This window comes from Tauraco erythrolophus, chromosome 2, assembly GCF_009769465.1.
Source record: "Tauraco erythrolophus isolate bTauEry1 chromosome 2, bTauEry1.pri, whole genome shotgun sequence".
Classification (NCBI taxonomy): domain Eukaryota; kingdom Metazoa; phylum Chordata; class Aves; order Musophagiformes; family Musophagidae; genus Tauraco; species Tauraco erythrolophus.
The window spans coordinates 131911175-131931235 of NC_141466.1; the positions used below are offsets into that span (position 1 = coordinate 131911175).

The window sequence follows — 20061 nt, forward strand, 5'->3', positions numbered from 1 at the left end:
ACGTAAATGAGTGTGGTACTTTATGTGTGTTTATGAAATGTGTGTGTGTGTGTATATATATATAAAATGTGTACATTTACACACAAACCAGTGCTGCATAGTGGAATTGCTCACTACGGTCTGCCCCATGTCCCAGTTAGCATCCCAAAACAGAGAAGTCCTGAAACTGCGATCCCGGAAGAAGCGAGAGCCCTGAAGACAGACAACTTCCCAGCTCTCTAGCGAGCATGACGCTGCATAATCTGGAATATTCCATCATCTGCCTCGAGCCTTAGGACTGGGTTTAGGTTTGAGAGCGGAGTTGTGGCTCCGCATCCCACCCGAAATGCAAACCGCAGCGCTGTTGTGGCTCCCAAGCAGCAAACGGACTTTATCCCAGCCGAGCGCGAGGTGCGGCGGATAGATCTGCCTTATGGGGCCTTTACCTTCCCTAAACGAGAATTCATTCTTTTATATAGGGTTTTTTTTCTATACATAGGGGTTTTTTTGCCGCTCCCGCGCCCACGCGCGCTCCGCTCGCACGGCGGGAGCCGCCCCACGGGGCGGGGCCGCGCTCACCCAATGGCGTGACAGAGGAGGCGTGGCCTCTCGGCGGAAGCGCTTGGGATTGGCGGAGCGCCGCGGCCAATGGGGAGGCGGCGCGGCGGGTTTGAATCGGCGGGAGCGGTTGGGGCGGCCGGACGGGGCGGACGATGGACGGGGCGGCGCGGTGAGCGGAGGGGGGCTCCGGGGGGGGCACCGGGGGCTGCTGTGTGCCGGGAGGGCACCGGCACCGCCCGGGCGGGGGGCGGAGGGGCGGTGCGGATCGCGGGGGGAAGGAGCGGTGCGGTCCGCGGGGTGCGGGCGCCGCCGTGAGCCCCGGTCCGGGCGGTGCGGAGCCTCCGTGCTGCCCGGACGTGCCCGGCCTGATCGGCCCTTTCCCTTACAGGAGCTACGAGGCTCAGATCCGGAGTTACCGCGGGCCCGACCCGCTGGAGCCGTGGGACAGGTCAGCGCGGCCGCGCTCGGGTGCGGGGATGGCGTCTGGCGCACGGGGGGGTCGTGACTCGCCGCGTGTGTTTCAGGTACGTGCGGTGGGTGGCAGAATGTTTGCCCCTTCCAGAGCAGCAGAACCGCTTGCCCGGGCTCCTGGAGCAGCTCGTGAAGATGTTCTTGAGCGACAAGAGGTACCACCAGGACCCGAGGTTCGTGAACCACTGCGTTAAGCTGGTAGGTGTATGCTTTTTTTGGGAATTAAGCTGCCCTAAAAAATGAAAGTTGCCTCACCCTTCTGTAGTTCTGTGGCTGCAAAGAGCTGTGGGAGGAAAGGGAGCCCTTGGGGATGTGGCATGGAATTCACAGAATCACAGAATTTTAGAGATTAGAAGGGACCTCAAAGGATCATCTGGTCCAATTCCCCTCCCGGAGCGATGTATTGCTCTCCCCAGGAGCTCTCAGAGCTTGCTGAAGGATAGCATGTTTTTTTAAAGCTGTGTCCTTATTAGCTTGTGAGAGGCATCTTATCTACTAACTGACTTTATCTTTAGAAAATTATGCCTTCTTACAATAGCAACTAAGAAATTGTTATTTGGGGTTTTTTTTGCCTGCAACTTCCTTGGATGTTTTTGAAAGTGCTTATGGCTTATTCGTCTTTATCTTACGCAGGCGGAGTTCATCACTTCTCCTTGCCAGTATTTTGACTACCTGTACGGACAGGGAATTGGTGCCAAGGCATCCGACTTCTATGTTGCTTGGGCTCAGCAGCTCGTAAACGAAGGCAACGTGCAGTGTGCGGGAGCTGTCCTCCAGAAAGGGCTCCACAACCAGGCACAGCCACGAGAAACCTTGCAACAGCTGCACTGGTAATTCTGACACGTCTTCTACCTATTGAGCTATTCGGTAGCGCGTGATAAAATATTTTTTTTCTTATGTGGACATGCCCTGTGCTGTAGCAGAGGTAGATCGATGATTATTTTTGTTAAAAGGTAGGTATAAGTTTAACGATACTGATTTGGTGTTGAATATTTGTTGGGTGTTTTGGAGGACGTGTTGAGAGAAACTGTACCAGAGTGTCTTTAGTGATGTAGGGCCCAGAAAGAGAATCTCTTAATTGATTCGTTTCCTGTCTGGTCTCTGTTAAGTAGATCCAAACCATAAAGATGCGTAGCCCGACCTGCAGCAGGCAGCCTGCCTTGGAAACACGATGTGTGAGCATCACTACTTGGAAGCTCAAGCAAGTTAGACGTGCTAATGACACTTGGCTTTTCAAGTTGGGGACATCTGTGCCCTTTCCAGAGCGTAGTAGTTGGCTGCAGCTCTCGTGATGCTGCCAGTTGGATGCAGCTTCAGCTGCTGCTTGACTTGGACCCTCTTTGGTTTTGGTTGGTGGCCACGGCTGGAACTGCAGTGAGATCAGGTGTCCAATTCCTGATCCGAGCTGGATTTTGTAGCCCACCTTGGGGATGTATTGACAATAACACATACATCCAGTTTCTTGTCCGTAGTACTTAGCTGGGGGTGGCTGCCTGTTGGAGTTTAGCATTTAGCTGTTGGAAGCACTAGAGTTGGTGCTTGTCATGGTGACAGGTGTTCCCTCTGGGGATGATAAAACATCATCATGTTTATTTCCATATACTGCTGCCCATTGCAGGCTTTTTTATTTTTGAGAATGCGAAGCTCACAGGATAAGTCCACGTACAATAAGTGTCTTGTAACCAACCTGAGCGTTTTTGTGTTGTATTTCAAGGCGTGATGAGCGTACAAGGAAATCAAATGTTCCTGGGAGGTGGGGAGGAATGAGGGACAGGCGACTTAATGATAATAACTGACGTTTCTTGCAATTTAGCTGGCTGCAGAATTACGATCCTCGGAATCTTCCTTTGCAAGGTGAGGCTAAAGCTATCTGCCTGTGAGCTGTAGCTCAATTGAATGAATTTTTTACTTCGATCGGTGAGTTTTGTCCCTGAAGGAGCTAAGTTTCCTGCAGAAACTATTTTTTATTCTATTTTCCTGGCTATATTTAAGATTTTTAAGGGGAGTGTATTCAAAATGAGATATTAGGTTTCCAATGCTTAAAGTTAATACAAATTCATAAACGAGAACACGATTTCTGCTAATTAATGCAAACCTGTTATCTCTCCCAGGTGCTGCTCTCACAAAACCACTTCAAACTTCACATGCTGCAAATCAAATGGCTCCTCGAAAAAGTGTTTCAAAGCTCGATGACCCAGTGTACGCTTGCAAAAATCAGGTAAATGACTATTAATAAGTGACTTGGACACTGTGGGGAAAAATGAGGCGAAAAAACTTAAATCGGTGAGCTTGACTGAATAAGAAAGATAAAATACACTAACTATATCTGGTGTATCTCAAAAATGCTGCTGGTGGTTTTATACCATAAACATCACATCTTCCTAGAAATATCTCAATTGAGAAGTGTTGGGACACGCTTTTTAGTCACTTGGTGTGTTTCCAGAATCACAGGCAAGGAGTGATCCATCCAGATGGTTAGCATTCTTTGGAGGAACACTATCAATAGATTCTGTGCCAGTCATGCTTCTTGGGAATTGCCTGCATGGAATTTTCATGAAATTCAAATTACTTCTTTAAATACTCTTTTTAAGAACAAATGAAATATAATGTCAGAGGCAGAGAAATTTCCCAGCTGGTCCTCAGTGGGATGGTGGCTTGTAGAAGTCAGACTGTTGAGCTGGGAGGTGACCAGGAGGTGACTTTGTGGGAGCTGGTGAGCCCTTTTACAGCTTGCCAGGTCGGTCTCTCGCAAGTTCCAGCTGAGATTCTGATCATCCTTCCTGGAGATCTTGAATTTACTTTTTTTTTTTTTACAGTCCAAATCATGTCACCCTGCAGTCATCTTCCTTCACCCCCTTCCCCACAATAAAACAACAAAAAAAGAAACCGTGCAACCTGTAACTCGTTTTAGCTGAGTACCAGAACGCAAGGTTCTCGTTCTTCTGAGGTTTGGCAAAGCTGGTTATGGTTCTTCGCAGCCCTTCTGGCGCAGTCAGATGAAAGGGGAGTGAAAATAAAGGCTGAAAGACTGTGGGTAGGAAACTGCTGTAACCTTTCTTGACTTGGTCCTGTTTTCTGAAGTGCTCGTGACTCTTTGGTGTTGCCTGCAAACACTGAAAGTTCTCTTGGATGATGGAACAGAGCTCGGAATTTACTCTATCTGCTGCCTGTTCCTTAGCCCTGAGGTTGGATAGCTTGTCAGGGAAAAGAAATTGGGTGAGGCCACCCAGTCTTAGCACACCAAAGTCATCTCTAAATTGCATTCCTGTGTTTTTGGGTTTTTTTGGATTAGACACTACCTGTTCAGCTAGGTCCAGTGTCCTTCTGGACTGTAGTTCCCTGAACTACACCTGTCTCTCTTAGTTCTCTGGGATCTTGTTTGTCTTCCAAAAGGTCTCAGAGACAACAGCAAACTGTTAGGTGGCTAATTCTTCAGGACAAACTTCCTCATGCAGTGCTCTCTCTGATCTGTTCTTGCCATTTGTGGTATGAATTGTCATCTCTTCAATCAGAATTAAACATTCAGGGTTTCCTGGTTGCTGCTCTTGTCTAAATGGATGGTTAAATATAATATTGGAATTCTTTCTTTCTTTTGTTTTTGTATTTATTTTTTATTTCCCCTGCTTTGTTTTAGGGTCCTGATTCTGCTGGTGCCCAGTCCTGTTCTTCTGGTGGAAGAGAAGAAGTGTGAGTGTTTGGGTTCTTTTTAAGTCACACTGTGGGAAAACGAACACACTCCCGGAATAAATCAAATCGAATAGACTTTTTTCTTATTTTTCCTCGCAGAAAGTACATTACGTACATCTCCAAATCTGAAATTCTTCCGAAGTCGTTGCCCACTGTTGTCGAGTGTGAGCAGGTTGCGATGTACGACAAAAACCTGCTGCTGTGTGAAGGCTCTGAGCTTTCCTTCGAGGAGCTACGAGCCAAGAGATACTTCAAGAAATACGAGCGCCTCAGAAGACAGCAAGAATGGGGTATTCTTCTCTTTCCATCTCGCCGTTTCGAAAACGTTCTCATATTCTTGGAAAACTTTTACTTGGCTGAACTGGTTTCTTTTCAGCTTCTCTACTGAAGTCTGAAAACTTTCTCAAAACTTAGCATCCCTGTGCAGAATCAGGGTGGGGTGAGCGTGGAAGTGTTGGGTAGCATGCCAAAGGGCTGACATCGATATTTACTGTTTAAGCTCATCCCTGGGGTTTGTCTTTTGAAACCCAGGCTGTTGTAAAGAGGGGATGTTCCTTCTGGGGGAACGGGAGGCAAGTGTGGGCAGCTCTTTGCTGTGTCAGTTACCCTGATGCGAGCTCCGGCTGCGGCTCTGCCACCTGTAATTCAACCTTGAGAGCATCTTGCTTCTGATCCGTAGGCTGCGATCAGAACGAGCCCAGAGTGTGCTTTCAACTCTCACGTGGTGCCACAGTTTGCTCAAGTCAACGCTCCGTCTTCGCTTGGCCTTTCCGTGGCACACGTGGCTGCGGGATGCCCCTGGTACAGCCAGCGATGGCACGCTTGCAGCTGGGGTGGTCTCAAGGCAACGTTTGTCGTTAGAGGCAATGCCTTTGTTTGCTGATTGATGACTTTTTGGGGAAAAAGTAGGTGGGCTTTCGATTAGACAAACGAAGTCTTAGAGAAGGAAAACCAAAACTGAGTGTAATTAAAGAGCAGCTGCTCAGGAGTTGAGTTAGTTGTGTGACCGTTTGGGGAGGGGGGATTGCTGGAGGATGTTCCTGGACAAAAGAAGTATCTCATTTGGTAAAGGAAGAAACGGAGAAACTGTAGTCAGTGGAAAAGAGAGAGTTTCAGTAGGAGGGAAGATGCTAATGTGTTTTTTAGAACACGTGTTTGAGCCTGGCACTACGAGTAGCCACCAGGTGAGAGGCAGACCAGCCCGTGGGCAGCTGAAAAGCATTGGGGCTGTCACAGGTTGCCAGGCCAGTGCTGAGATAGCGTTGTGTAGCCCTCCCTTGAGGGATCGGGGCTGGGAGGTTAGACACTGAGTCCTGTGGGAAATACCTGCTTCTCCCAAACTTACGCCTCTAGATCTGAGTGTTGTCCTGCAGTTGCACAGACTGCGTATATCTAAATTTTAAATTCAAGCAGCTTGCATTGTCTGTGTTGAGCAACTCATTTGGAGTTTCACTTGATATCATTATTTAACCCTTAGAAGAAGAAGAGAGAGACTCCAGAAGGAAAAAAGAGTCCGCTGTCCTCGAACTGCAAGCCCTGCAGCAGAAGCTGGAACAGCTCACCCAGCTCACCAAAAGCTTGGAGGAAACTAGACTGGAACCAGCATCTGCCACATCCGCTGAACCAGATAAAATGAAGATGGTGGTAAGTAGGTGCTATGATCAGTAGGAGTAGCCTTCGTGAACTTGTCCAGCTAGTGGCCGGTCACAAGTGGTGTTCCCCAGGGCTCAGTAGTGGGACCAGTTCAGTTTAACATCTTTATCACTGATCTGGACAAGGGGATCAAGCGCACTCTCAGTAAGTTTTCAGGTGACACCAAGTTGGGCAGGAGTGTTGATCTGCTTGAGGGTAGGAAGGCTCTACAGAGGGATCTGGACAGGCTGGATCGATGTGCCAAGACCAGTTGTATGAGGTTCAACAAGGTCAAGTGTCTGGTCCTGCACTCAGGTCACCATAATCCCATGCAACGCTACAGGCAGCGTGGGGAAGAGCAGCTGGAAAGCTAGCTGGAGGAAAAGGAGCTGGGGGTGTTGGTCGACAGCCGTACCAGCAGTGTGCCCAGGTGGCCAAGAACGCAGATAGCATCCTGGCTTGTATCAGCAATAGCGTGGCCAGCAGGACTAGGGCAGTGATTGTCCCCCTGTGAGCACTGATGAGGCTGCACCTCGAATACTGTGTTTAGTTTTGGGCCCCTCACTCCAAGACAGACATGGAAGTGCTGGAGTGTGTCCAGAGAAGGGCAATGAAGCTGGTGAAGGGTCTGGAGCACAAGGCTTACAAGGAGCAGCTGAGGGACCTGGGGCTGTTCAGCCTGGAGAACAGGGGGGTCAGGGGAGACCTTATCGCTCTCCGCAACCACCTGAAAGAGGTTGTAGGGAGGTGGGGGTCGGTCTCTTCTCCCAAGTAACAAGTGACAGGACAAGAGGAAACGGCCTCAAGTTGTGCCAGGGCAGGTTTACATGGGATATTAGGAAAAATTTCTTCACCAAAAGGGTTGTCAAGCAGTGGAACAGACTGCCAGGGAAGTGGTGGAGTCACCATCCCTGGGAGTATTTAAAAGACGTGTAGATGTGGTGCTGAGGGACGTGGTTTAGTAGACTTGGCAGTGCTGGGTTAACTGTTGGACTTGATGATCTTGAAGGTCTTTTCCAACCTAAATGTTTCTCCGATTCTAAGATTCTGTCTCACAAAATTTAACAGATGCTGTAGGCAGTCACCAGAGTAGATTGTGAACTAAATCTGGAAGTTCAGGCTGCAGTACCTGGCTGGTATAGATACCTGACATAACTTCAAATACTTGATGAAACACATTTTAATTGTTAAACCGAAAAGTTCAGTTTTGCTTCTCCATGATTTAGTTTTAGTTGCATATGGAAGTTCTCTTATGCATGAAAGACTGTTCTAGTTACACAGAAATAAAAGGGAAAATGGCAGTGGCTGTGCTCGTGTGGGAGGTTTTGAGCATAAAAGAACGTTTCTCGTCCCTAAAGGTGCATCCACGTGTGACGCCCAGCGCAGCTCTCCAGCAGAACTGGACGGCATCTGGTCAAAGCTCAGGAGGTCTGGTGCCAAACCAGCCTCGATCGAGTACTTCGTCATCCGCCGCCCTTACGCTGCCCTCGGTGAAACCCAGTGGCCACTGGATGACATCAGCCTCCCTGTGGGAAGCAGCGTATCAGAAGGATGCGGTCAAAGCTCAGCTGGAGCTCGGAGAAGTCCAGAAGAGCGTGTTACACCCTTCATTCCATAACGTTTCGGCTCGGGAGCAGGCACGTCCTGACTCTTGGAGCGCTGGAGAGCAGTACGTATGAACAGGCTGGTTCTGCAGGTTGTGCAGTCTTCAGCAGCTACGCTTCAGCTGAGAATTAACTAAAAAAAAAAAAAAGTCTCTCTCTTTTCTGAAAAAAAAAAATCTGAAGTAGGCTGTGGCAACCAATGTTTAGGCATGGGTCAAACTTAGATGACTTACAGTCCTCATTTCAGTTTTTAATTCCCTTAACCCTGTGTTTTAATTAATGACTAAGAGGAAATTCAGTGTGTAACTGCAGTAATTATTCAGCATTGCTGTCCCTGGTGTGTCTAAAGTAAGCAACAGCATGTGCTTACTTAATGCACATCCCATACATTACGTCTTGGCTGTAAAAGTCTCCAGAGAAGAAAAAAAAGAGTTTGTGTTTCTCTTCTCCACTCTTGCTTGTATGGCTTGGCTCGTACAGGAAACAAAATCGGGGGACGGAGGAGGAAACCTGGGTTGGCAAAGCCAGCGTGGCTGCGTAGGCTCGGCCAGCGAGAGGAAATGGAACCAGTTGTCACTCACTCGTATTATGGAGTTACTGGGGTGAGCTTTTATTCCAAGCTCGTGTTCTTCATCTTTCCTTTAAAGGCACCCTACCGTGAGATCCGCTGGACTGCCGGCTGCTGCGGATGTGCAAGAAGGTAATAAGCCAAGTGTTGATCCCGTTTCTACCTCCCGCGCAATTCCTTTCTGTTTGAGCTCGGTCGGGAGTTGGCTGTCGGTCCGTGGTGGCTCCCTGCCCACTTGGCTTTCCACACCAGAACGGGTCGTTCCTCTGAATCGAAGACGGAGTCCTCGGAGACCACCCAGCTCTCCAAGCTCCCTCTTGCCCTTCAGGGCAGTCTCCCTTGGGAACCTGCCAAGCAGATCTCTGAACAAGCCAAAATCTGCTCTCCCAAAATTCTGGGTTGTCATTCTGCTCCTCATCTTGTTTACTTCTCTTACTAATGTTTTGTTTGCTACGGAGATGCTGATAAACAATCCCAGGCTACTTCAGAAACCACCTCGCTGTTCTTGCTTCTAGCATCTAGAGTTGGAAACTCTTCCTTCGCTTCTGGAAATGCTTCTCAAGCCACCCCGAACACCTCGCTGGGAGGAGCGATGCAGGCAACACCGTTCAAGGTCCAACCTTCACCCACAGTCCATACGAAGGAAGCGTTGGGTAAGCAACTGGAATGACATGCTGGTTTCGCTGGAGCTAATGGGACAAAGAGGTTATCTAGTGATGGGCATGTGCACCGTTCAATCAAAGAGGAAAATAAAATTAAATTGATACTCTTCTTCAGCAATCATCTGAGTGACCCAAAGCTCTTGACCAGAAATAGATGATTTAATAACATCCCAGCAGCCACGTCCTGGGAACTCTGGGATAAGTCACTGGTGGTACACATGGCCAGGCTGCTCTGGGCAGCGTGTTCTCTGAGCTGCTCGTCAGTGCTGTCGGGGACTCCTGTCTCTGAGCTGATGACCTACGCAGGGCTAGTGTGGAAGAAGGTTATGAAGTTAATAGGTCAACTCTGGTTGACGTTGAGTTTCCCCCAAGGTTGAAGCAAGGGCGACTTACGCAAAAGGTCTTTGATTATTTAACGGACGCTGTCGATTCTAAACACTGCTTTTTCAAAATCCTAAAAGGGAAATTGCAATTGTGTTGCTGATGTCAGATGTGATGTAATAATATCCTGATACTCTTTTATCCCTTTCGTACTCTTCTGCCATGTTCTTCTGTTTTGGTAGTAAACCTGTTAACCGTGTAGCAAACGGCTGCAGCTGAATACGTATCTGTGAAAATAATTATTAAAAAAAAAAAAGCTCATGATATTAACTAGTCTTCCAAATATCTAAGAAGATAAAGGACAATTTGCTCCTTTAGGAGAACTTGAAATCTCATCTTGGAGAGGGAAAAAAGGCTATGGTGCCAACAAGTATGTGTTGGCCAAGTCAGATCTTCCTGTGTTTGTTCAGTTGTCTGGGGTGTTGAAATGCAATATGAAGGAATAATTGCTTATTGGCATTTAACAAATAATGATAATTAATTGGCATTTGATTTGACTGCTACACAATGGAATAACCTCCAAAAACTTCTTTTACTGGGGCTGACATTCTTGTTATTTCTATTTCTTTTTTAGGATTTCTCATGGATATGTTTCAAACACCCATCTTGCCTGAACCGTCTCCTCTTGAAGAAAGCGAGGAGCAATTTGAAGTCTTCTGCAGAAAAAGTGGTAAGTACTACTTATTTTTTTCAGTCCGTGATATTTCACCCCTTTGTTCCCTACTTACCTCTCCCACTAGTCCTCATCATTTTGAGATAAGTAGTTGTTTGATTAGGTGTGGAGTGAAGAAGCCACTTCTTTCCCGATAATGAATTTAATTTACTGACAGGTTCTAAATTTTGATGCGCAGTCTGAGATCAGCAGAAGCACTTCACTGTCAGCAAGCCTATGAATGTGTGTATTAAACACGTTGCTCCTCTGCTATTTAAACCCTAACTCTGAAAAGGGCACAACTGGTGTTTCATACGAGTGAAGCTTTTTTTCTAAAGCCTTTTGCAGGCTGGGTGTTAGTATCTGAATTGCCATCTTATCATAGCAGTTAAAATTGCCTGAAAACCAGGCAGCACCAGTGGCTTACAAGAGTGAGGTATGTCACAAGTGGTCAGATGCACCCAAGAAGGCTTCTGTACTCCTGGCCAGTCTTGCTTTTGAGATGGAAAAACCTGCCCCATTTCCAAGAGCTTGTGGGAGAGATGGATTGAGTGGCAATTCTGAGGATGCTCCTGGTCTAGCTGGTTGCAGCCGTGACCCTCAGTTGCCTGGTTAGGGATGAAAATGTGACTGTTTCATGTCATCTTTGCTGAGTGAAGATAATATTGGTTATCTTTTCTTTTTAAGAGCCTGATGGAAGTCTGAAAGCTAATATTGTTGCCCCTGTCGTGCCTGCGTTTTCCATCTTTGAAGATGAGAATGAAAAAGAGAACGGCGGGTAAGGAGGAAAAAAGTAACAGCTGAGTTCAGTTGATTAAAAATTACGTCTAGAATTGATTCTGTTCCGTGTTCTGTGCTGGATTTGCAGTACCAGGATGGGTTTGAACACAATCGCTAGCAGCTGGTGGAAGTGGGATGAGAAAGCTGTGGCTGCTTCTCTCCGGAATTACGCAACTTTCCTGTTCGCTTGAGATGCTTAATTTTCTGGATAACTGTGGATAGCTCGTTTCTTTGAGCTACTGCAACTTCCCTAAATATCTGCAAATGGGACTCTCAAAAAAAAAAAATAAAATACAGAAAACCAAGCCCTTGTTAGGATCAGCCTGGGGAAGTTTCTGGGGAAAAGCTGTTCTAAACTACCTGTTTTGTCAGGATCCTGCAGCACAAGAACAAGCCAGAAGAGCCCAGAACTGTTGGAGAACGTCCCTTGGCTGACTGTACAGTGAGTACAGGAGTGAGCAGTTGGTCTTATTGCCAGAACTAACCTTGAAAATGGGTTCCATGGTTACAGGGGATGTCGGAGGTGGTTGTATGTGCCTTTGTTCTGTCCCCATCCCGCAACGTTCTTATGAATGATACCTAGCTGATGTCTAGGTACCCCTTCCCATTTCCTGCCATGGGGAGGAACTTTTCCAGTTGTTAACTTTTCACAAAACTTCTCGGAGCTTGATAGTGGAGACCTCTGTCTCCAGAACAAATGTGACTGCAGGTGATGTGAGGATTGGGCATCTGTTTGGTGAGGAAAGGACAGGGAGCAAGAAGCACTTAAGGTTCTAATAACCACCTAAGGCTTTTTGTAGCCAAGGAGATGCGTAGGGCTTCAGGCTGCTTGGAGATGAGTGATCACCAAGGAACGAGAGAGGCTTTTTCAGACTCTTATGGTGACTTCTTGTTGTCTAGCATTTTGCCATGGTGTTGATCATTGCCTGATCCAAAACTATGTGAACCTGTGATTTAGCTTAGGTTGCCATTCCTTTATCTTTCTAATTTTGTAAGTTGATGCAGTCAGACTGTCGTTGAAACTGGCTGCAGAGGCTGCCAGTGGGTTACAGTGCAGCCCTGGTAGGATGGTTTATATATATTTTTTTTTTTTTTTGTCCTGTCTAGGAAGAAACAGGGACACCGGAGTTCTTGAGGGATGACTATACAGTGTGGAATGTACCGAGCAGTAATAAAACGTTAGCTCCCAGTCCAAACAACACGAGAGACTTTGCACGAGCTGCCCAGCTTGTGTCAACACCGTTTAATTACCTGTCAGCACGTTCACGCCAAGCTTTGGAGAACAAAGGTGAGACACTGAATACTATAGGTTGAGAGCATCTCATCCACTACTGCATAACTCCATTTCTGTGCCCTGGTTGCCACGTGGGCTTTGCCAGATCCCACGTAGGTATGGCTCCCACGGCTGCCCCTTCTGGATACAAACTCCTTGCAGAACAGCAGCTGGGAGCGTGGGCTGGCCAGCACACAAGCCTTCCAAGAATTTTTAGTTGGAGGAATAAGAGAAGGTGACAAGGGACAAGAGAGGCTTTGACTGTGCTGTAGAACTGCTGTTCTGAACTGTTCCAAGAGATTGTAAATAGTCAAAAAATTGACTGAAGTCCCAACACCTTCTTCTGGGGGCACCTTTATGCTGACCTGCCCCTCTTTCGTCTTGGAATACACTCCCTAAAGAAATCAGGCTCTTGGCTTTCCTTACGTATTTTAAAATAGGCTTGTTGAGTTCTAGCCCTTGTGATACCTTCGCAGCTTTCACAGCTGCGGTGTGGCAACCTCCTTGTCCGGGTAAGAAGGCTCTAAATGTGCTTTGCCTTTGGGGAAAATAAACGTTTGCTGTTGTTGTTACTCCCTCTGTTCAGCCTGTGGGGATGACTCGCCGCAAATGGACCTGGAGTTTTCTGAAGAACTGCACAAGCAGACAAAAACTAAGAAGCTAAGGTATGTCATGACCTGCTGAGGTTCTCAAGAGTGCTAAGCAAAGCTGTGCCAGAGCGGGCAGCTCTGCTCTGCTGCTCTTGAACCAAGTTTTCCAAGGATTTCCAAGTATTCTGTGTCAGACTGACTCTGCTTAGCCTACCTCTCGGCGCTTTGAGGAGTGAGCCGAATCACCTGGGTGTGGGGATAATGCCCCTGAAAACGCTCCTATGATTTCAGTTTTAACGGCTGTGTGTGTAAAACTGCTGCTTTCTTTTCAATATTGGCTGAACTTGTTGGCCAACGAACTCGAAAGTTATTAAACTATGGATGGCACGATATGACCAGATCTTATTTTCTCAAGAAATGTTCATTTTAGTCATCTTAATGACCAAAGTTGCAAGCATGGACATCTGACACGTTTTTTTGCTTGCTGAAGATGCAAAAATACCATGGCAGCACTGTCAATTAATAATATTTTGTTTTCAACATGCAGCCCTGCTCTTGAACGTGTTGCAGAACAAGGAGAGCTTCAAGGATATGTCTTGAAACAGGGAAATGGAATTCAAGGAACTGCTACAGCTGCCTCTCAAAGGCTACACGAGCAGAATGCCACGAGCGGAACCGAATATTCGTCGTCTGTTGGGGTGGACAAAGCTTCCCACGAAAAGCTCTCTGGAGCTGGGCAGGACAGGATAGCCCGGAGTGTTAGAGCTGCAGGTACGGAGCATCGCCTACAGTTTTCTTCTGTCAAGTCTGAGACTGGAGAGGTGCTCATGTCATGAGCAAAGCAGAGCTTTGTTCCAACGTGAAGGTGGTCACTGCAGTGACAAAACCATCCCACGGCTCCTGCGAGGAATCGCTGCCTGCCTCATCCAACCTGGTCTTGGATGCTCCATCCCTGGGGACGTTCAAGGCCAGGTTGGACGAGGCCCTGAGCAACCTGATTGAGTTGGAGATAACCCTGTTCCTTGCAGAGGGGTTGGACTAGATGACCTTTGAAGGTCCCTTCCAGCCCTAACCATTCTATGATTCTATGAGTGATGTAGGGAAGGACAAGCGTGGGTAGTACCTGCATTTTCTGAAGGACAGGAGTACTCGGGAGTGCCTAAGGGTTCTTTGCTAGTTGAGGCTCAAACACTTCAGAAACATCTGTCTTTCTGGACAACATAAGCAGGGAAGACATAGGTATAAAAGCTGGATTGTCAAAATTGAAGACTTCTTAACTTATCCCACTTTGATACATACTTATTTTTTTTTTAGATCAGTGACGCATCAAATATAAACTAGTGTTACCTCTTTGAAATGACATTTTTCTCACAGCTTAAATATTTTTCTTCTTTCCATGAAGTCCTTGTTGAGAACCCTTGGGATAAGGAATTGATTTGCAAATTCTTATCAGAGCTTCCTAAACCACTCCACACCTATGCCAACTACTTTGAGTGGAAATCTGCTCTTCCGTCCATCAAACTGAAGACTCAACTCCCACTGGGTAAGAGCTACTTCAAACATTTCACTTTGAAGCTTTTTTTTGAGTTTTTTTTGGGAATCTCTGAAGTACTTTTCTAGTTCATTTATGTGTGCGTATCCAGATAGCTTCTGGATTATCTAAACCTCAGATTTTGGAAATCAGACCTGGGTTTTTTGTTTGTCTTTTGTAGCACAGGCATTTTTGATTAGGCATTCTGAGCAGGGATTTTTCCTAGTTTCCCTTTCCCAGTAATCTGTGACACAGCTCTCAAACTGGGCATGGGACAGCAGCCGTCCTCTGTCAACAAAATCCGTGTGACAGTAATTGTGACGTATTTGTGGGACTTCAAGAGTAGAGTTTACTTTTCAAGGAATGAACTTTGGAATTTGATTACTTCCAGGGAGTCAGCCTAAAAATAGAAACGCTGATTTTTAGTATGTGGCACTTCACAGCGCTGTTGTTCTCAAGAGTGAGTAAAGTCTGGAATCCTTTATGGAAAGGCTGGCTAGCAAGAAGAGACTTGTAGAGAAAGACTAGCAGTAGGGTTAAAGCAGTAACTTATGTAGGTTGGTGCTTTTTTCTTCTTTTTTTTTTTTTTTTCCTCTGAGTAGTGATGCCTCTCTGTGAAGTTTGCGAGCAGGACTTAATGTTGTTCATCTCTTAAAGGTTCCAGCTCGTTCCATGTGGACTGCTTGGTTGGAGAGGGAGCTTTTGCTCAAGTCTATCAGGCTTCCATTCTGGATGCAAGTAACCCTAGAAACAATCAGAAAGTGGTATTCAAGGTGAGTGGTGGTGATTCAGAATAGCTCTGCTGGAAAATTCTAGAGTCTCATAGTAATGCCAGCCTACCCTGGGGGGATTCTGCTGAGTTTTCTTATTTTTAAATATGAGGTAAAGCATATGGGTCTGTCCTCAAAGCCTTGCTCAGTTTGAGTGCTGTCACGTTGGATTCATTCTACATGGGAAGCTGTTTGTCCTCTGACCTTGTAAATAACACAAAAGAGTGTATAAGCCAGAACGGAATTGTGGCACGTAATCCAAGTCTTGATTCTTGATTCCAGAGAAGCTGTGGCTGCCCCATCCCTGGAGGTGTTCAAGGCCAGGTTGGATGAGGCTTTGGGCAACCTGGTGTAGTGGAGGGTGTCCCTGCCCATGGCAGGGGGGTTGGAACTGGATGATCTTTGAGGTCGCTTCCAACCCAAACCATTCTGTGATTCTATGATTCAAGAGGATTAATCATGGAGTGTATCGACCTGAGGTTAATTACTGTAGCTATGTGTTTCATTTGGTCAAGAGGGAAAATGCCTAGTCTGCCATTGAAAACCAAACAAAAAACCCACCCTGAGAAGAGCTTCTGCTTTAGTGCTAATAGACTTTCCTAGTAAATCAACTTTTTGGTTGCAGGTCCAGAAGCCTGCCAACCCCTGGGAATTCTATATAGCAACACAACTGGTAGAAAGGCTCGATCCAAGCGTACGCCATCTCTACATCCACTTTTATTCTGCTCACTTCTTTCAAAATGGAAGCATTTTGGTCGGTGAGCTCTACAACTACGGAACGTTGCTGGTAAGGGTGATCAGCTTGTGCTCTGGAGCATCTATGTGCTTTTTGGAGTGCTGTCGTATTACAATATTCAGATGCCTCCTCTCCACTTTATGGACCTTCATTGTGAACGTATTCTTCATGGTTTATCAACATGGACCTGTAGTCCATCTCGAGTTGTTCCTGATGGTTCTTCCCTGTCTTTTGGTTTACAGAATGCCATAAACATTTACAAAAAGCTTTCGGAGAAGGTGATGCCTCAGGCACTTGTAATCTACTTTGCTGTAAAAATTCTTTATATGGTGGAAGAGCTCCACAGCTGCAAAATCATTCATGGTGACATCAAGCCTGACAATTTCATACTTGGAGAAAGGCAAGTATCTCCCTCTGCCACCTGAGATGCCAGCGTGGCATGGTATCATAACCTCGATGCTTACGTGATCGCTTCGTGTCGTCATGGTTGAAGGTTTCTGGACAACGATACGTGTGACATAGATGGTCTCTCTCACGGCTTGACGCTCATTGACTTGGGGCAGAGTATAGACATGAAACTGTTTCCTGAAGGAACGGCGTTTACTGCAAAGTGTGAGACATCTGGGTTCCAGTGTATTGAAATGCTGACACAGAAACCATGGAACTACCAGGTATGAGATCTGGTTGGCCCAGAAGGCCAACCGCATCCTGGGTTGCATCAAGAGGAGCGTGGCCAGCAGGTCAAGGGAGGTGATTCTCCCCCTCTACTCTGCCCTCGTGAGACCTCACTTGGAGTATTGCGTCCAGTTCTGGAGTCCCCAACATAAGAAGGACATGGACCACTTGGAGAGGGTCCAGAGGAGGGCCACTAAGATGATAAGAGGGCTGGAGCACCTTTCCTATGAGGACAGGCTGAAAGAGTTGGGGCTGTTCAGCGTGGAGAAGAGGAGGCTCCGGGGTGACCTTATAGCGGTCTTCCAGTACCTCAAGGGGGCCTACAAGAAAGATGGGGAGAGGCTGTTCAGGAGGGCCAGTTGTGATAGGACAAGGGGTAATGGTTTTAAAATAGAGGGAGGTAGATTCAGGTTGGATATTAGGAAAAAATTCTTGACCATGAGAGTTGTAGAACACTGGAACAGGTTGCCCGGAGAGGTGGTGGATGCTCCATCCCTGGAGGCGTTCAAGGCCAGGTTGGACGAGGCCCTGAGCAACCTGATCTAGTTGGAGATATCCCTGTTCCTTGCAGGGGGGTTGGACTAGATGACCTTTGAAGGTCCCTTCCAGCCCTAACCATTCTATGATTCTATGAGATTGCACAGACAGCCTGAGGGATCGGGGCTCACCGCGTGCATCGCGCGAATAAGTGGAGCACAGAAGTATTAGACTTTTGCAGCAGAGTCGTAGATTCAGCTTGTTGCTTTAAAAACATGATCCTCAACCCTCTTCTTGCAGAACTTACCCTATTGGCTCCACAGAGTGGTTTTTTCAGGTAATTTTTAGCTGTCTCTGTACGTGTTTAATGTGAAACTTGCGTGTGCTTCGTTTAGACGGACTACTTTGGCATCGCAGCCACGGTCTACTGCATGCTCTTCGGTACCTACATGCAAGTGAAGAACGAAAACGGCGTCTGGAAGCCTGAAGGAGCCTTCAGAAGGTCGGTGTCAAACCTTTTCCAAACCTTCCCTTGTCTAGAAAGACGTGTTGTTAGTACCAGGTTCATTTGAGGTTAGTTTCTGTACAGCTTTCGGTGTCACATCGTGGTGCCCTAAAATCCGTGGGTGTTCGGCACGTGGGACCGGCTTCAGCACGGGGGAAGCGTTTCGGCGGTGGACGCGGCATCCTCAGCTACGTGCTGTGCATGGAAGGAGGAAACAAGAACTCCCAAGGGAAAAAATCCCCGTGGTTCATGAAGCAGCACGCCCCAACAAAGGCTACGTGATGCTGCAGCTGTGCCGGCAGCTGCTCCAGCCTCTAACCGGGAAGGGAGCGGGATAAATAGGATCATAGAATCATAGAATGGTTAGGGCTGGAAGGGACCTTCAAAGGTCATCTAGTCCAACCCCCCTGCAAGGAACAGGGATATCTCCAACTAGATCAGGTTGCTCAGGGCCTCGTCCAACCTGGCCTTGAACGCCTCCAGGGATGGAGCATCCACCACCTCTCTGGGCAACCTGTTCCAGTGTTCTACAACTCTCATGCTCAAGAATTTTTTCCTAATATCCAATCTGAATCTACCTCCCTCTATTTTAAAACCATTACCCCTTGTCCTATCACAACAGGCCCTCCTGAACAGCCTCTCCCCATCTTTCTTGTAGGCCCCCTTGAGATACTGGAAGAAAATTAAATACAGGAAAGATTTTCACCGCTTAAATCTAGAAGTTTCTCTGAAGGGTTTTTGTTCCTTTGCAGGCTTGCCAACGCTGAAGTGTGGAAAGAGTTCTTTGAGAGCATGCTGAACATCCCCCAGTGCCACAGCCTGCCCGCCCTGGGCGCTTTGCGCCAAAAGCTGAAGGATTTATTTTGCAAGTCGTACGCAAAGGAGATCAAGTTCCTTCGTAACAGACTCGTCGTGTTGCTCATCGAGCACAAGCGGTCGCGGAAATAAGCGTTTGGTTTGCACAGTTACTGAGGATTGGTCTTTTCTTGATGGGAAATCTTTTTGTAATAACTCATTTTAAAAATAAACGTTCTCGGGGTTAGCTGCAGGAGCGGTAACTCGCATCTTTCTATGCTTTTGTGGGGGGGGGAAAAAAAAAATAAATAAAATTACACCCGTGCTGCCCTTTATCTCGGAGTTCTGAAAGGAACAGAGGTTTGCAGATTAGGATTAGATTAGATAGGACTGAAATCACACTCGCTCCTTTTGTTAAACTCACTTCTGAGCAGCCACCGCATAATTATTAGAGGCGGGGAGGGAAAACCAGGAGGCAAATCTTACTGGAATCGAAAGGGTTGTTTTCTGCTCGCTGTGAGGTTTTGTTTTCATTTACTGTGGTGGAATATTGTGAAAATACTCCGGGGAATACGCCAGGAAAGCGTTCCTTTAAAAGTGGCCCCTGCTCCCTTTTATCTATTTTTACCTCCCTTAATTACAGTGGTCGGACACCAGCGCGCGGAATCGTTGCTCCCTCCACGAGTCTCGTGAGGCTGGCTTGACTTCAGAGCTGTTTTGTCAAATGTTCAACCTCGAAATAACTTCAATTACCAGCAGCCTGGTGCTGCTCTGGGTTGGTGTCTTAAAAATGATGATTAATGGATGGCTGGTGGCACAGCATTGCCGGGATGATCCCAGCACCGAGATGCTTCTCTCACCAAAGACCTTCTTCCCGTTTGTGGATGAAACAAGGAGCGCTGACCAGGAGTGATGGGTCCTGGAAAGATAATTATGTACAGAGGAGAGGAGAGCCAGCAGTGCTGCAGGGGGAAATTAATGCTCGATGAAAATAGGGCATTTGGGGTTTTTCAGCCCGGCTGCGCTGCCTGCAAATCCTCCTCGCTCGCACGGCGTACGAGTGATGCGTGGATTTAACCTACGGAGAAGCTGGAGAGTGGGATGCATTTATCCCACTGCTGCTCACAGTCACCTTCATGCAGGGCCCTGGTTTATAATCTCATAAAAGAGATAGAAAAAAGGATGTTTTAACCAGTAGAACCCTTGGAGGAGGTGAGGGCTTTGATTATTTTATTCGTGCATCTATCCACAGGAGGGAGACAAACCACAGACTCATAAATCTCTCCACCTCTCACTCTTATTTCAGGGCTATTTTTCCCTCTGTGATGGCTGGAGGGGTGTTGATGCCAGAAAAAGTGTCATTTTTTTGGTAATTCCCTGTTTAATTATATGTTTGATTATCTCCTCCTCCTGGCTCGCACATCGAGCTCTTGCTTTTCTCCCCGTTGCTCACAGCAAACCTGCCCTGGACGCATTTTGTATAGTAAAATATATATTTTTTTTTATGTAGTAAAATATATTTTTTAATATATAAAAAATAATATATAGTAAATATGTATTCAATTTCTCATAATGCAGCAGCACTTTTAGGAGCAGCATATGCCACTGTGTTATTATGAGCACGATGTTGTTTGTACCCACTTAAAATTTCTGCGTACCCCACCTCAGGGTAGTGATTTATTTGCTGCACAGATGTTTCCCCGCCAGCTGTGCCACCAGGCGGGTGGGAGCC

General features: G+C 46.9%; 1 protein-coding gene across 1 annotated transcript; it reads left to right on the top strand.

Annotated features, from left to right (window-relative positions):
* Positions 1-692: 692 nt before the first annotated feature.
* On the top strand, positions 693-18482 carry BUB1 (BUB1 mitotic checkpoint serine/threonine kinase). The gene is made up of 25 exons (XM_086626551.1): positions 693-709; positions 929-988; positions 1065-1209; positions 1645-1841; positions 2825-2865; positions 3123-3229; positions 4646-4698; positions 4798-4988; positions 6176-6339; positions 7689-7999; positions 8582-8634; positions 9018-9155; positions 10120-10215; positions 10885-10975; positions 11350-11419; positions 12085-12265; positions 12837-12915; positions 13388-13611; positions 14243-14383; positions 15029-15144; positions 15767-15928; positions 16120-16277; positions 16371-16548; positions 17425-17531; positions 18287-18482. Exons 1-25 carry the CDS (start codon positions 693-695, stop codon positions 18480-18482), a joined length of 3276 nt encoding a protein of 1091 aa, XP_086482677.1.
* Positions 18483-20061: the final 1579 nt, after the last annotated feature.

Bases quoted from the DNA above. Each gene is read 5' to 3' on its own strand.
- BUB1 (XM_086626551.1), top strand. The intron at 16,278-16,370 runs GCAAGTATCTCC...TCATGGTTGAAG, and splicing joins AATTTCATACTTGGAGAAAG to GTTTCTGGACAACGATACGT. The intron at 17,532-18,286 runs GTCGGTGTCAAA...GTTCCTTTGCAG, and splicing joins CCTGAAGGAGCCTTCAGAAG to GCTTGCCAACGCTGAAGTGT.